Source organism: Procambarus clarkii, chromosome 4, assembly GCF_040958095.1.
Source record: "Procambarus clarkii isolate CNS0578487 chromosome 4, FALCON_Pclarkii_2.0, whole genome shotgun sequence".
NCBI lineage: Eukaryota > Metazoa > Arthropoda > Malacostraca > Decapoda > Cambaridae > Procambarus > Procambarus clarkii.
The window spans coordinates 11,335,413-11,353,311 of record NC_091153.1 but is presented as its reverse complement, the minus strand read 5'-3'; the positions used below and the strand labels follow the sequence as shown (position 1 = coordinate 11,353,311).

The following is a 17,899-nucleotide window of genomic DNA, read 5'->3' as shown; positions in this document are numbered from 1 at the left end:
TATATATATATATATATATATATATATATATATATATATATATATATATATATTGGAAATCCTGTTGGACGACATATTCGACCTCGAGACACAAAAGAAGGTCACTACCAAAGATACCTTACAAGCAGAACTTATTGCGGAAGGAGGAAAGAATCGAGGCAATTACAGAAGCACCATACTGTCCCCCGAGCTCAAAGCGGCAGCTAAAAGCCTTCGTGAGAACAACGAGATAGTTGTCAGGAGAGGCGACAAGTCGCCAATATACGTCATTCTTAAAAAAGACGAATATCTGGCGAAAATGAACCTCATACTCTCTGACCAAACTAAATTCCAAAGGGTAACGAAGGACACTACAGCCGAATTGAAAGCAAAGGTCAACAAACTGATCGAAACTGTGAACGCCAAGAAATCCGGACTCCACCTGCCAAAGATTATTGGGGAATATAAACCTGGATATGCGTATGGAAATGTCAAGACACACAAGCCTGGAAACCCACTTCGGCCAATCATTAGCCAGATACCCACACCCACGTACAGACTAGCGAAGCGACTCAACGGCCTGCTGACTCCTTATGTCCCTTGCGCCTTCAGCCTGAAGTCTCCAAAGGAATTTGTTGACTTACTGCGGGGCACACGGGCCACAGGGATAAGAGCCTCGTTGGGCGTAGAATCACTGTTCACCAACGTACCTGTGGACGAGACAATCGGGATGATAGCCGACAGAGTGTATCGTGATCCAGCCTGTACTCCTCTTGACATACCAGAAAATATTCTAAGGAAACTACTCCAAGCTTATACTAAAGAGGCACCCTTCTTGAGCCCGGATGGGCACATGTATAAGCAAGTAGATGGGGTCGCCATGGGTTCTCCCCTAGGTGTCCTGTTTGCAAACTTCTACATGGGTACCATCGAGCAAAAAGTCTTAGTCGACATGAACTTGAAACCGGCCATATACTGCAGGTATGTTGACGACATTTTTACACAGGTACCTGATGTCAGACATCTGCAGGAGCTGAAGGAGGCGTTTGAGCAGAGTTCCGTGCTGCGTTTCACTTACGAGATGGAAAAGGATGGGAAGCTGCCCTTTCTAGATGTAACAGTCATGGAAAAGAGCGGAGGTTTCCACACTGCAGTCTACACTAAGGAAACGAACATAGAAATGTGCCTAAATGCCAACAGCGACTGCCCAGACAGGTACAAGAGGAGTGTTGTTAACGCATATGTCGACCGTGATCTCAGCCACAGCTCAGAATGGAAGCAAGTCGACGAAGAACTCTGTAGGGTAAGGCAGGTCCTAGTCAACAACGGCTTCTCCAATGGTTTCGTCGAAGACATCATAAGAAGGAAAGTGAAACGCCATGCAACCTCTGAAGAGACAACTAACACAACACCTATACCCCCTATTAGACTATTTTACAGGAACTTCTTTTCCACAGCTCATAAAACGGAGGAAAGGGTCCTGAAAGATATTGTTAATAGAAACGTTATCCCTACAGACAAAAATCAGAGGATACAACTGACGATTTACTATAAAACCAGAAAAACGGCCAGCCTACTCATGAGAAACTCTCCAGACACAAAGCAGAACGCTTTAAAAGAGACCAACGTCGTCTATGCCTTCAAATGCCCTCTTAGGGACTGTAAGCTCCAAAAAACCCAGTATATAGGCAAGACGACAACAACATCTGTTTCTAGGCGTTTAACGATGCATAAGCAACAGGGCTCCATTAAGGAACATATAATCTCTTCCCACAACCAAACCATCGCCAGAGAAATCCTAGTAAACAACACAGAAATCATCGATAGATACAGCGATAGCAGGCGGCTTGACGTTTGCGAGGCACTACACATTAAAAAGTCAACACCAGTAATCAACAGCCAATTAATGCACAACTATATTCTACCCACCTCAAGACTCCGCTCCAATATAGAAGCATCAAGAAATATGGACCAATAGGCTTTCTACAATCACTTCCATTCAATACCCATTGTTTCGTGTTCTGTCTTATGTTGATGAAATTAATACCCTATTAATACCACCTCACCCCATCCACCTCACTCAAATGTAGATATAAACAAATCGGAGATGTGTAAGTTCTATTCAGTTGTGTATGTGGAAACTAAAGTCTTTGAAAATGTAATAAGTTTTACGAAACGCGCTCAAGTGTAGCGTCAGACTAGAAATAAAAATGAATTTTGGAGAATTGATTTTTGAATTACCACCAACAGTGACAAGAAATGTACGAAAGATCGAGAAAATTCGTGTTAGAATTATTAATCTTACTTTTTCGGTCATATTTAATAATATATGTCTACAGGAAAGACTGCTACCAAAATATACTAATATATATATATGTATATATATATATATATATATATATATATATATATATATATATATATATATATATATATATATATATATATGAATCAATACATTAAAACGAGAAATTAAGAAAAAAATCCCAACCCACACATATGATACGAACACTTATTCGTTTATTCGTCTCCAAAACATAGTCGCTTCATACGTGCAGGTTGGGTTAATATTTTGACTAATATTTTTTTTACCTTCTTATAATTACTTCATTAATTATTAATAATTATTCATATTTAATAATTAATAATCATTAATAATTAATTAACTATTAATAATTACCTTCAAGCAATTAACAAATCATTTCTCTTTTCAATATATGCCGGGGGCCACGCCAGGGAAACTTGCTTAGCCTGAAAACACGTCTCCACATTAAGGACCTCAGTTCCTTACGTAACACTGAACACAAACTTACATGGAAGCCATTCTTGATCAGTGAACATTATGTTTAGACAATGATACATCCCATCAGAAGGGAGAGAAGGAAATGCAGGCTATAGGTAAGGGAGGGACATACAGACTGTAGGGAAGGGAGGTAGGGAGACACAGACTGTAGGGAAGGGAGGTAGGGAGATACAGACTGTAGGGAAAGGAGAAAGGGAGATACAAACTATTGGGACAGGGTCAAGTTCTCTCCTATTCACTGTTCCATTTAAATGTTAAGGAGATGACCCTGCCTCTCGCGTCTGTCGCCCGTCCTGGAAAGACATGTCTGTCCCCGCCGCTTCTCCCTCAATCTCTCTCAATGTGTTCACAGAGAAACAGACTTACCTCCAACCCGCAGTCAATCAGGCAACACGTTCAAAACCCGCACTGATTACCTTCATCTCACAACCATAATCGCCAAAAGAATAACTAGCAGAGCAGCGACTGCTGATCTCCACAATACCACTACTACCACCTCCCACACTACCAGTCTCTACGTCTCTACCTTTCTCTCACCCCTGGATGATAGGCAATATTTTGCTGTTTTTCCACGTTTTTGTGAATTTTCAGCTTATTGCTATTAATTCACCCCTGGATGATGATGATGGTGGTGGGGCCTTGTACAGGGCGCTGGCGGTGGCCTGGGAGGCGGAGATCGGGGAGAGTCTAGGGAAACTGTATCTCAACACTGGTCGCCTGGAGGAGGCGGAATCTACCTTCACCAACGTCCTCACCCGCCATCCCCACATGCTCTCCTCCACCGTGTACCTGGTGAGTTAACCCGCCTTCTGCTTCACCCACTGGTGTGTAGTTTTGATTTGTATTTACTATTTGTGCCTTCAGAATCGAGCTATTAGTGTTTTGAACCCCGCTTTTCTAACCAATATATTTTTCCTCTATTATGTCTACTACATATATTTCTCTCTGACACACACACACACACTGTTAGGGAGATTTAGCACTGATGATGCTAAGATAATAGGAAGGATAAGAAACTTAGATGATTGTCATGCCCTTCAAGATGACCTGGACAAAATAAAAGTGTAGTAAAAGTGACCATGTCTTTTTGGGAATAAAGTATGCAATGCATTATAATCTGGAAGAAAATAAGAAGGTTGATGCAATTGAAAAACCTGACTTTAGGAGAGAACATTATGGCAATCTTAGAAAATAAATTAGTGAGTATAATCGGACAGACTTGTTGCTAGGCACGGAAGTGAATTAGATGTATGTCAAGTTTTGAGAAATATATGATAAAGGCACAAAAAAATTTTTGTGCCTGCAGAATCGAGCTATTAGGTTTTGAACCCCGCTTTTCTAACTAATATATTTTTCCTCTATTATGTCTACTACATATATTTCTCTCTAACACACATACATACACACACACACACACACAGTTAGGAAGATTTAGCACTGATGATGCTAAGATAATAGGAAGGATAAGATTATCCTTCTTATCCTTCTAATAATCCTCCTAAGTATATGGAGCACCACTTGGCAAGTGGAATTTAATGTCAATAAATGCCATGTTATGGAATGTGGAATAGGAGAACATAGATCCCACACAACCTATATATTATGTGAGAAATCTTTAAAGACTTCTGATAAAGAAAGAGATCTAGGGGTGGTTCTAGATAGAAAACTATCACCTTAGGACCACATAAAGAATATTGTGCGAGGAGCCTATGCCACGCTTTCTAACTTCAGAATTGCTTTTAAATACATGGATGGCGATATACTTAAGAAATGGTTCACGACTTTTGTTAGGCCAAAGCTAGAATATGCAGCGGTTGTGTGGTGCCCATATCTTAAGAAGCACATCAACACACTGGAAAAGGTGCAAAGACACGCTACTGAGTGGCTCCCAGAACTGAAGGGCAAGAGCTACGAGGCGAGGTTAGAGGCATTAAATATGCCAAAACTAGAAGACAGAAGAAAAAGAGGTGATATGATCACTACATACAAAATAGTAACAGGAATTGATAAAATCGATTGGGACGATTTCCTGGAACTTTAAGAACAAGAGGTCATAGATTTAAACTAGCTAAACACTGATGCCGAAGAAATATAAGAAAATTCACTTTCGCGAACAGAGTGGTAGACGGTTGGAACAAGTTAGGGGAGAAGGTGGTGGAGGCCAAGATCGTCAGTAGTTTCAAAGCGTTATATGACAAAGAGTGCTGGGAAGACGGGACACCACGAGCGTAGCTCTCATCCTGTAACTACACTTGGGTAAAAACACTTAGGTAAAACACACAGGAAGCAGCTCGTAGCAGCTGTTTAACTCCCAGGAACCTAATTACCGCTATGGTAACGGGGGCACCAGTGTGAAAGAAACTCTGCCCATCTGTTTCCGCCTAGGCCGGGAAAAAAGTGTGTGTACTCACCTAGTTGTGTTTGCGGGGGTTGAACTCTGGCTCTTTGGTCCCACCTCTCAACTGTCAATCAACTGGTGTACAGATTCCTGAGCCTATTGGGCTCTATCATATCTACATTTAAAACTGTGTATGGAGTCAGCCTCCACCACATCACTGCCTAGTGCATTCCACCTGTTAATTACTCTGACACTGAAAAAGTTCTTTCTAACGTTCCTGTGGCTCATTTGGGTACTCAGTTTCCACCTGTGTCCCCTTGTTTGCGTCCCACCAGTGATGAATGTGTGTGTGTGTGTGTGTGTGTGTGTGTGTGTGTGTGTGTGTGTGTGTGTGTGTGTGTGTGTGTGTGTGTGTGTGTGTGTGTGTGTGTGACTGTATCTCTATCTCTGTCTCTTTGTCTCTGCTTCTCTCTTTCATTTTCGTGTCTACTCTCACATGATAACATATTCGTCTTACGCTTAACCTTAGTGAATTCTTTAGACGTCATATTTGGTTAAAATGAAAGCAATTCCCACCAAACATGACTCACAACGACCGTGTAATTCCAGCGGGCGTGAGCCCGCCGCGAGCGTCAGCCCGCCGCGAGCGTGACCCCGCCGCGAGCGTCAGCCCGCCGCGAGCGTCAGCCCGCCGCGAGCGTCAGCCTGCCGCGAGCGTGACCCCGCCGCGAGCGTCAGCCCGCCGCGAGCGTCAGCCCGCCGCGAGCGTCAGCCCGCCGCGAGCGTGACCCCGCCGCGAGCGTCAGCCCGCCGCGAGCGTCAGCCCGCCGCGAGCGTGACCCCGCCGCGAGCGTCAGCCCGCCGCGGGCGTCAGCCCGCCGCGGGAGTCAGCCCGCCGCGGGCGTCAGCCCGCCGTGAGCGTCAGCCCGCCGCGAGCGTCAGCCCGCCGCGAGCGTCAGCCCGCCGCGAGCGTGACCCCGCCGCGAGCGTCAGCCCGCCGCGAGCGTGACCCCGCCGCGAGCGTGACCCCGCCGCGAGCATCAGCCCGCCGCGAGCGTGACCCCGCCGCGAGCGTCAGCCCGCCGCGAGCGTGACCCCGCCGCGAACGTCAGCCCGCCGCGAGCGTCAGCCCGCCGCGAGCGTCAGCCCGCCGCGAGCGTCAGCCCGCCGCGAGCGTGACCCCGCCGCGAGCGTCAGCCCGCCGCGAGCGTGACCCCGCCGCGAGCGTGACCCCGCCGCGAGCGTCAGCCCGCCGCGAGCGTGACCCCGCCGCGAGCGTGACCCCGCCGCGAGCGTGACCCCGCCGCGAGCGTCAGCCCGCCGCGAGCGTGACCCCGCCGCGAGCGTCAGCTTGCCGCGAGCGTGACCCAGCCGCGAGCGTCAGCCCGCCGCGAGCGTGACCCCGCCGCGAGCGTCAGCCCACCGCGAGTATAAAGACCCACCTCTGACCTTCTCCACCATCACCCCTGAATTGTGGCTAGAATTTCAGCTTTCAAAACCAGCTGCGAAGTACCGTGTCTGCCGGCGCGTAAGATTAACTCATTTTGGAAAAAAATTCCATGGAAAATATAATATAGTAGGTTTTAACAATTTATTAAAAAGTTAGGTTCAGGTGGAGAGTTTGGCTGGAGGGAATGTGTGATTTTTTTGATCATGTAAATACAATATATATATTCGTTGCAAATACAATGGTGTAAATACAATATATTCGTCAGATGGTTGAAAAACGTGCGTCGTATCCGCCAGCAAATACGGTATTAACCTTTTTAAATAAAAATTAGTTCGCGTTTTTCTCTGAAGACTCAATACCGAGAGGCTATGAATGCATTCAATGCAAGTTTAATAATTAAAAATGCTATTTTTAAGCGCGTAACTGGCTGGTCAATAATTTGTTTTTCTTGTTAATAATCTGAACACTTCTCTATCGTATTTCAAGCTCCAATAACATACAATATTTAAACTTCCCAAAATAAAGATTTTCAAATGAAACCTTAAACGTTTGCTTAATATTGGTTGTAAATCTTGCAGATGTTGTGTAAACACGGAGCGCCTCGGGTAACGCGCACGGATTGTGAATTGTGAAATCAGGCGCTTCCCGAGTATATAGGAACAGGTGCCTACACGCCTTCCTATTGGCTACCAGCCACTCCCACCATGGCACTCTGCCATGGTCTTGTACCCACCTGTATTTAACCACAAAGTTCGGTATTTATCTAACTCAATTAATTATCTACGGATGCGTGTGCAACTGAATCAAAGCACTGAACTAAAACAATGTTCAATGGACGAGGGTTAGGATTGTGTTCACCATGATATGTTCACATCTATGTGAGCACAGCAAAGTGAGCACATCTAGGTGAGCACATCTAGGTGAGCACATCTAGGTGAGCACATCTCGGTGAGCACATCTAGGTGAGCACATCTCGGTGAGCACATCTAGGTGAGCACATCTCGGTGAGCACATCTCGGTGAGCACATCTAGGTGAGCACATCTAGGTGAGCACATCTAGGTGAGCACATCTATGTGAGCACATCTCGGTGAGCACATCTAGGTGAGCACATCTATGTGAGCACATCTCGGTGAGCACATCTAGGTGAGCACATCTATGTGAGCACATCTATGTGAGCACATCTAGGTGAGCACATCTCGGTAAGCACATCTAGTTGAGCACATCTAGGTGAGCACATCTATGTGAGCACATCTATGTGAGCACATCTAAGTGAGCACATCTCGGTAAGCACATCTAGTTGAGCACATCTAGGTGAGCACATCTCGGTAAGCACATCTAGTTGAGCACATCTAGGTGAGCACATCTATGTGAGCACATCTAGGTGAGCACATCTAGGTGAGCACATCTAGGTGAGCACATCTATGTGAGCACATCCATGTAAGTAAGCACATCTAGGTAAGCACATCTAGGTAAGCACATCTAGTTGAGCACATCTAGGTGAGCACATCTAAGTGAGCACATCTAGGTGAGCACATCTAGGTGAGCACATCTAGGTGAGCACATCCATGTGAGCACATCTAGGTGAGCGCATTTAGGTGAGCACATCCATGTGAGCACATCTAGGTGAGCACATCCATGTGAGCACATCCATGTGAGCACATCTAGGTGAGCACATCCATGTGAGCACATCCATGTGAGCACATCTAGGTGAGCACATCCATGTGAGCACATCTAGGTGAGCACATCCATGTGAGCACATCCATGTGAGCACATCTAGGTGAGCACATTTAGGTGAGCACATCTAGGTGAGCACATCTAGGTGAGCACATCCATGTGAGCACATCTAGGTGAGCACATCCATGTGAGCACATCCATGTGAGCACATCTAGGTGAGCACATCCATGTGAGCACATCTAGGTGAGCACATCCATGTGAGCACATCCATGTGAGCACATCTAGGTGAGCACATTTAGGTGAGCACATCTAGGTGAGCACATCTAAGTGAGCACATTTAGGTGAGCACATCTAGGTGAGCACATTTAGGTGAGCACATCTAGGTGAGCACATCTAGGTGAGCACATCTAGGTGAGCACATCTAGGTGAGCACATCTAGGTGAGCACATCTCGGTAAGCACATCTAGTTGAGCACATCTAGGTGAGCACATCTATGTGAGCACATCTAGGTGAGCACATCTAGGTGAGCACATCTAGGTGAGCACATCTATGTGAGCACATCCATGTAAGTAAGCACATCTAGGTAAGCACATCTAGGTAAGCACATCTAGTTGAGCACATCTAGGTGAGCACATCTAAGTGAGCACATCTAGGTGAGCACATCTAGGTGAGCACATCTAGGTGAGCACATCCATGTGAGCACATCTAGGTGAGCGCATTTAGGTGAGCACATCCATGTGAGCACATCTAGGTGAGCACATCCATGTGAGCACATCCATGTGAGCACATCTAGGTGAGCACATCCATGTGAGCACATCCATGTGAGCACATCTAGGTGAGCACATCCATGTGAGCACATCTAGGTGAGCACATCCATGTGAGCACATCCATGTGAGCACATCTAGGTGAGCACATTTAGGTGAGCACATCTAGGTGAGCACATCTAGGTGAGCACATCCATGTGAGCACATCTAGGTGAGCACATCCATGTGAGCACATCCATGTGAGCACATCTAGGTGAGCACATCCATGTGAGCACATCTAGGTGAGCACATCCATGTGAGCACATCCATGTGAGCACATCTAGGTGAGCACATTTAGGTGAGCACATCTAGGTGAGCACATCTAAGTGAGCACATTTAGGTGAGCACATCTAGGTGAGCACATTTAGGTGAGCACATCTAGGTGAGCACATCTAGGTGAGCACATCTAGGTGAGCACATCTAGGTGAGCACATCTAGGTGAGCACATCCATGTGAGCACATCCATGTGAGCACATATAGGTGAGCACATCTAGGTGAGCACATCTAGGTGAGCACATTTAGGTGAGCACATCTAGGTGAGCACATTTAGGTGAGCACATCTAGGTGAGCACATCTAGGTGAGCACATCTAGGTGAGCACATCTAGGTGAGCACATCCATGTGAGCACATCCAGGTGAGCACATCTAGGTGAGCACATCTAAGTGAGCACATCTAGGTGAGCACATCTAGGTGAGCACAGCAATGTGAGCACATCTAGGTGAGCACAGCAATGTGAGCACATCTAGGTGAGCACATCTAGGGGAGCACATCCATGTGAGCACATCCATGTGAGCACATCTAGGTGAGCACATCTAGGTGAGCACATCCATGTGAGCACATCCATGTGAGCACATCTAGGTGAGCACATCTAGGTGAGCACATCCATGTGAGCACATCTAGGTGAGCACATCTAGGTGAGCACATCTAGGTGAGCACATCTAGGTGAGCACAGCAATGTGAGCACATCTAGGTGAGCACAGCAATGTGAGCACATCTAGGTGAGCACATCTAGGTGAGCACATCCATGTGAGCACATCCATGTGAGCACATCTAGGTGAGCACATCTAGGTGAGCACATCCATGTGAGCACATCTAGGTGAGCACATCTAGGTGAGCACATCCATGTGAGCACATCCAGGTGAGCACATCTAGGGGAGCACATCCATGTGAGCACATCCATGTGAGCACATCTAGGTGAGCACATCCATGTGAGCACATCCAGGTGAGCACATCTAGGTGAGCACATCCATGTGAGCACATCCATGTGAGCACATCCATGTGAGCACATCCATGTGAGCACATCTAGGGGAGCACATCCATGTGAGCACATCTAGGTGAGCACGTCTATATAAACAAACATTCTGTCACACAAATATGTCATATTACGAGAAGTGTTTTTCTTCAGTCAGAGGCATAATTCTGTCATCTCCGCTTGTGAGTTATGACAGGAAGCTACGTGTGGCCTTGACCGGAGGTCACGTGTGGCCTTGACAGGAGGTCACGTGTGGCCTTGACCGGAGGTCACGTGTGGCCTTGACAGGAGGTCACGTGTGGCCTTGACAGGGGGTCACGTGTGGCCTTGACAGGGGGTCACGTTTGGCCTGACTCGCCGTCATACATGTCAATCTCATCAAATTTTATGGCCCCGAGCCTGTTTCCCGACAAAATAAATGTCTCGCGTTTATACACAATAAAACATAGAGGCGGATACTGGCGCGTAAACTTTAAACTAAAGTTACCGACGGATTATACGTAGATGTGAGCCCCTTGGTGGTGCATGGCGACCAGTGCTTGTCATCATGGGGCCAGATTCACGAAGCAGTTACGCAAGTACTTACGAACGTGTACATCTTTCCTCAATCTTTGACATCTTTGGTTACATTTATTAAACAGATTACAAGCATGAAAACTTCCCAATCAACTGTTGTTATTGTTATAAACAGCCTCCTGGTGCTTCGGAGCTCATTAATTGTTTAATAATAATAAACAAAACCTCCAAAGATTGAGAAAAGATGTACAGGTTCGTAAGTGCTTGCGTAACTGCTTCGTGAATCTGGCCCCTGATTCTCGCTACCTCCTCTCTCCTGACGCAGGCGCGGGTGAAGCTTCAGCAGAGGAGCTACCTGGAGAGCGAAGAGCTGCTGCAGAAGGTGCTCGACCAGTCCCCCGGCCACCAGGAGGCGCTCTTCCACCTCTCCCTCCTCTACACCCACACCAACCGCACCCAAGACGCTTTCACTCTCGCCCAACAAGCCGCCCACAACTGCTCGAGGCCGCCCTACCTCTGCGCCCGTCTCCACGCCCACTATGGAGACCTCCTCAACGACAGACATAACGTAGATGAGGCCGCCCAGGTAAGATCTTTCATACCGTGAGCATTATTAGGACCCTGCAGCAGTTTCTCACAGTTACCAAAATTGTATAAAGGTATCCGACGGTAATAATAAGTTAATAATGAAATACGTCAAGAAGTGACACATACTGCAAGAGGAAATACTACACCAGGGTACATGTACACTATATTATCTTCTTGCAGAGTTACCTGCTAGCAGTGGAGTTGGAACCGACGCTCACCCACCCGCACATCAACCTGGGGGCCCTCTACCACGCTAAGGTCTGTTCCACTTCCCTCTTCAACTCGTAATAATGTTCATGTCAAACTTCCTTCCCACCACTGGCTCCCTTAACACTGTTTATATCTCCATATTGGCAGTAAGGTGTGGTATAGAGTCTGTTTAACGTGACTCAAAGTAAGCTTTAGTAATGCTATGCCTCATTAAACCTACTTCTCAGGTTATTACTTTTATGCCACCGTATAAGGAGTTGTTTGTGATATGATGATATGATGACTTATGGCAGAACTGATGAACCTTCAAGGTTCTCTCAAGAGTTCATTTACTGTACTGTGGGTTCTTTACATTCACCTGCGCTGGGGTTAAGGCGCCAAGGGGAACACCTTACACTCTCAGCCACTGAGGCACCGAGAGGTATGCCTGGCTCCCCAGGCCACTCCCATCCATCACTAGCACACACCAGTCGCGGCTCGCCCTATTTAATCAATTCCAAAGCTATTGGGCAACGCTCCAGTCATGAACTTAAATTTCAATTAAAAATTTTGGAATGTATAGGCTGTAAGAGAGTAAATTATGTACGTCTTGAGAAGCATTAGAGAAAGTATAAATATTATGAAGATATCAAATTATTATTAATCTTACAACTATTAAATAACCAGACACTAAGCATTTGTGTATCTAGTAAATACTACTTACACTGCACCAGGCTAGATCATTCTCATGTTTGTGGTTTCTAAACCAATAAAGAACTCCTTATCTTCACTAGTCTCCTCCGTCGCACAGTGAGGTTGTAGGCATCGTCTCTACCATCACTTATAAAAAACAGGGAAAACAAAAATCATTAGCTTTTCCAAGCGTAAATCCTAATGCTGCTCCTCTCTCTCTTCCCCCGCCAGGGCGACTACACCCGCGCCTGGAGACACTACCTGACGGCGCACGGGCAGGAGCCCTCCAACACCCTCCTGCTGGAGAACATGGAGAAGCTGAGACGGGCACAAGACCTCCAGGCACCCGCCAGCATTCCCCACTGCCTCAACAAGTCCTGATATACATTCCAAGACCCAAAGGTCTCACTCGAATCCTTTCTGAGCACTATTTTAGATTAATTGACTTTTATCGAAACGGATCAGAATTTGTTTATCATTCCCCCAACACTCGCTACACCTTTGTTCTTTACCGCTATATCCGGGCAACAGGTGTGGGAGTGTGAGACCAACTAAGCTCTAGTTCTAACATAGCCAACCGAAATGTTCTTAATTGGATAACATAATACTGTAAAGTATTTACTTGCTGTAGGTACATGAAGTAAATAATGTAATGTTGTAGTGAGAAATGCGACCCATCACAAGGGAAAATTTGGGCGAGAGCGCGCACCTGAAGACCAACAGAAGGGCGGGAACATTAGTTCTTCTCAAGACGAAGAAACACAAATTATCTTTAAAGATGGAAGGTAGTCCAGGCACCGCAAAGTATTCTAAGGTTAATACAGAAGGGCTTTGTTGCCTCAAGAGAGATACCTACCCGCCCTACCCATCTTGGTGAGTCGCAGTGAACCAAGGCGAAGCCAAGTGGACCCTGGTGAGTCCAAACTAACCTAGCAGAATCCCAGTAAACGCAGGCGAAGCCCCACCAAGCCTGGTAAGCCCCACCGAGACTGGTAAGCCACACCAAGCCTGGTAAGCCCCACCGAGACTGGTAAGCCACACCAAGCCTGGTAAACCACACCAAGTCTGGTAAGCCACACCAAGCCTGGTAAACCACACCAAGTCTGGTAAGCCTCACCGAGCCTGATAAGCCACACCGAACCTGGTAAGCCACACCAAGTCTGGTAAGCCTCACCGAGCCTGATAAGCCACGCCGAACCTGGTAAGCCACACCAAGCCTGGTAAGCCACACCAAGCCTGATAAGCCACACCGAACCTGGTAAGCCACACCGAACCTGGTAAGCCACACCAAGCCTGGTAAGCCCCGACAAGCCTGATAAGCCACACCGAACCTGGTAAGCCACACCAAGCCTGGTAAGCTTCACCGAGCCTGATAAGCCACACCGAACCTGGTAAGCCACACCAAGCCTGGTAAGCCCCGCCAAGCCTGATAAGCCACACCGAGCCTGGTAAGCCACACCAAGCCTGGTACGCCCCACCATGCCTGGTAAGTCACACCAAGCCTGGTAAGCCCCACCAAGCCTGGTAAGCCTCACCAAGCCTGGAAAGCCACACCAAGCCTAGTAAGCCACACCAAGCCTAGTAAGCCACACCAAGCCTGGTAAGCCACACCAAGCCTGGTAAGCCCACCAAGCCTGTTAAGCCCCACCAAGCCTGGTAAGCCACACCAAGCCTGGTAAGCCCCACCAAGCCTGGTAAGTCACACCAAGCCTGTTAAGCCACATCAAGCCTGTTAAGCCCCACTAAACCTAGTAAGCCACACCAAGCCTGCTAAGCCACATCAAGCCTGGTAAGCCCCACTAAACCTAGTAAGCCACACCAAGCCTGGTAAGCCACACCAAGCCTGTTAAGCCCCACCAAGCCTGGTAAGCCACACCAAGCCTGTTAAGCCCCACCAAGCCTGGTAAGCCACACCAAGCCTGTTAAGCCCCACCAAGCCTGGTAAGCCACACCAAGCCTGGTAAGGCCCACCAAGCCTGGTAAGCCACACCAAGTCTGGTAAGCCCCACCAAGCCTGGTAAGCCACACCAAGCCTGGTAAGCCACACCAAGCCTGGTAAGCCCCACCAAGCCTGGTAAGCCCCACCAAGCCTGGTAAGCCACACCAAGCCTGGAAGCCACACCAAGCCTGGTAAGCCCCACCAAGCCTGGTAAGCCACACCAAGCCTGGAAGCCACACCAAGCCTGGAAGCCACACCAAGCCTGGAAGCCACACCAAGCCAAGTACCATTGAAGGATAAAGGTTGGTTTTCGTGGCATAGTTCCTAGACTCACTGACCCCAGCCCGTCCTCCTGCTTAGATAGTACTTATAGTAACGCTGTGGACCGTCGTACATATTTTGACGTCATAAACTATCACAATGTAGAATTTGTTACTATTGAATTTGGACAAACTGGAAAAGGTTTTGTATTTAGGTTGCTAATCCTAACTTAACCATCCTAGGCCTAATATACGCTAAAGCCTATAATATTGTACACACACACTATATTATATATATATACCTGTGTATATATATATATATATATATATATATATATATATATATATATATATATATATATATATATATATATATATATATATATATATATATATATGCATAGGAATATTTAAGTTCGGGTTCTAGGTTTTTTTCGGGTCATAATAAAGTGAATAGTACGAAATTCTACTATCTAATAGTCTATCACGTCAATATGTACAATGGTCCAGATAGTTACAAAATGTACTATATAAACAGGAGAATAGGTTGCATTTGTCGCGTCAGGTGTTTGATAATTATTATGCAACTTATCATATATAAGATTACACATGCTTTATGTTAACGAGAAATGCCACATTTCTCGTGTCCGGGGTTCGATCCCATTAAGCTGCCTCGACATTTTCTCATCATCAGCTTAGCTTTCCCAACTAACTGGTGCTGCAGGCTCCGGCGCCGTCTTCAGTAATACTATGCAGTATTACGGAGAAGGGGGGACCTGCTGCATGGGTGACAGCTTCTCCCCCATATCAACCTGCCCAGGCTATGCGCCCTGGAGATGCCACTCCAAAGCGCAAGTCCACAGTCTCCTGAAACTGATATATGCCCGCTACTACTATTATGGATATAACGACCTCCTGATACAGCGGTCACAACAAGAAAAATAATGTATCCGTAGCAGGCATGAAAGACGCGCAGAGTTACGACGTCGTATATATGCGACGTCGCAGCTGTATGCAATTCAGACTGTACGATCTACCGCGTCGGTTTTCTTAAGATGCGAATACGACATCCGTTGCCGTGTTGGATACAGAAATTGGATAGAATGATGAAGAAAATGTCAGCCAGCAGCGCTCAAGCAAACGTAACCAAACCTAACTTAACTCAGCCAAACCTAACCATAACGTAACCAAAACTTAACCAAATCTAAAATAGCCAAACCTTAGCAAAGGTAACCAAACTTGACGTAACCTAACTAAACCTAACAAAACAAAAACAGCCACGAGGACAAAAACAGCCACGAGGACAAAAACAGCCACGAGGACAAAACAGCCACACAGCCAAAGCCACGGGGGCAAATACAGACACAATGCCCACTAAAAAAAAAAATTGTATTGTAACAAAATCCTGAAAAGCTCCTTAATTCTCAACAGATCCATCCAGTCCGGAAAACTTTATGCCAAGTTGACTAACAACAACAGTAATGTAGCATTTTAGCTGGTGTTGCAAAGTCCAGGTGATGAATGCGGCCTGTGGGGGCTAGTCATAGGCTTTCAGGTTTTACATTTTGTTCATGGGGTAGCCTTGAGTAGTTTCAGCGGCTCTGTAATCTTTCTTGTACAGCCACTAGCAAGCATAGCGTTTCAGGCAAGTTCTTAACCCCATGTTCCCTGGAATACGACCCGCCAAATCGTTTAACAACCAGGTACCCATTTTACTGTTGGGTGAACAGAGGCTACAGTTAAGGATTGACGCCCAGTAAATCCTCCCCGGCCAGGATACGAACCCAGGACAAAGCGCTAGCGTAAGTGGTAGCGTCTTACCACATATGCTCAACGGCCGCCCACACAATGAATATGGGGGGGGGGAGCATAATCAATTGATTTCAATTAAAATTCATCTCACTGATGGCACCTGGATGAGGAGAGTACTGTGGGCAAGACCCAGCAGGCACTAGAGCAACAGTGCCAGGGATAATGAACAATGTGCCAGGCAACGTGACATGTCACAACAATGACAACAATGTCAACGGGATGCCAGTTGTCAACAGTGACTGATAACCACGCTGACCATTATAACCTAGTGATAGCTAGAACAGCAATATCGTACCTACGATACCCATAGTCTCCAATGATATCAACCTGTCCTCACACTTAATGCACCGCAATTCATTGAAACGCAATCGACCAGAGTCTCGAATTTGTGTCTGATTAGGGTATAAGCGTTACATATTTGACGCTTCTTATATAAGAGCGAGCTGCGGGCAGATCTCCCGTCGTGGTCACCCAGGAACGCGAGTTCAAGCCCATTACATTGCCCCGAAAGATCTCATCATGGATATATTCCGCTGTTGTGATTCCGCTGTGCTGAATAATATGTTGCCTTGCGTTGATAGAAGCAAACGCTCGCTCGCACATCGTCGCTTAAAACAGTAATCACCATAATGGAGCAGACTGTTGTTGTGTTACGGGCAAGAGTAACGAGAATCATTCGTCTCGACGAACATAATTACCAATCCCACTCTTAACGTGCTGAAGTTAACAGCAAAGCAAATCCAGAATGAGCTTCAGCGTCACAAGAGAGACAAAACAATTCCCAGACTGTATTGTTCTTATATTAGCAAAGTAAAGTGACTTGGTTTATGATGAAGCAGACGTAGAACATATATATTAGTATTTGGCTTTCGCGTCAGTATTTGCCGTCGAAATTTAAAATTAAAATTCCGTCAAAATTTAAAATTAAAATTCCTTTTCCAACACCAATACTTGATAAGTGCCCAACATTTTGCCTTGTAATATTAAGGATCAGACAAAAACTTGTTGGAGCCGACAAAATCCACCACAGAATCGTATTCTTTACAATTTTAATCCAAATAATCAAAACCCGAGGCCTAAATTATCCTCATAATACGTTCAGTGGCGACGGTGACATTAAAAGACCTCAAATTAAAAAAAAAAAAAAAGAGTACTGTATTAACTCATGGATTTTGGGCTTATGTTTATTGTACATGAGGAAGGCAAGATGTGAGATATTATACACTGTGCTTCACAGACTAGTTTATAAGTTTTACATAAGACTTCTCAAGTGTAAAAATGTTGCAAGGCCAAGACATGGAGGCCTTTATAAAATATTCTCACCTCACGTGATGAATTTATATTCGTATACTAACGTTTAGTAAAGGTTAGATTGGAAGCGTGCGCGTAAGGATAGAGAATAATGTGCGATATTGGATATCGGGAAAGATTTCGTGACTGGATAAATTACATACAATAGCACTGACAGGCTGCATGAGGATAAAAATGATAGACGGTGTCAATGGCGTGAGAATAATAGCATCAATCCTGAGCGCGCGCGCGAACACACACACACACACACACAAGGGTCGGGAGTAATGGTACAGCTATGTGAGCTGTGGC

At 46.1% G+C, this 17,899-nt stretch overlaps 1 protein-coding gene across 1 annotated transcript in view; it reads left to right on the top strand.

The window, feature by feature from the left end:
• The window catches only part of LOC123748612 (protein O-mannosyl-transferase TMTC1), a 311,491-nt gene extending 298,549 nt beyond the window's left edge, over positions 1 to 12,942 (top strand). Inside the window, 5 exon segments of the mRNA XM_069335107.1 lie at positions 3,430 to 3,574; positions 11,142 to 11,402; positions 11,585 to 11,662; positions 12,518 to 12,550; positions 12,553 to 12,942. Of these exon segments, the coding sequence (XP_069191208.1) occupies positions 3,430 to 3,574; positions 11,142 to 11,402; positions 11,585 to 11,662; positions 12,518 to 12,550; positions 12,553 to 12,831 (796 nt within the window). The 3' untranslated portion in view covers positions 12,832 to 12,942.
• Positions 12,943 to 17,899: the final 4,957 nt, after the last annotated feature.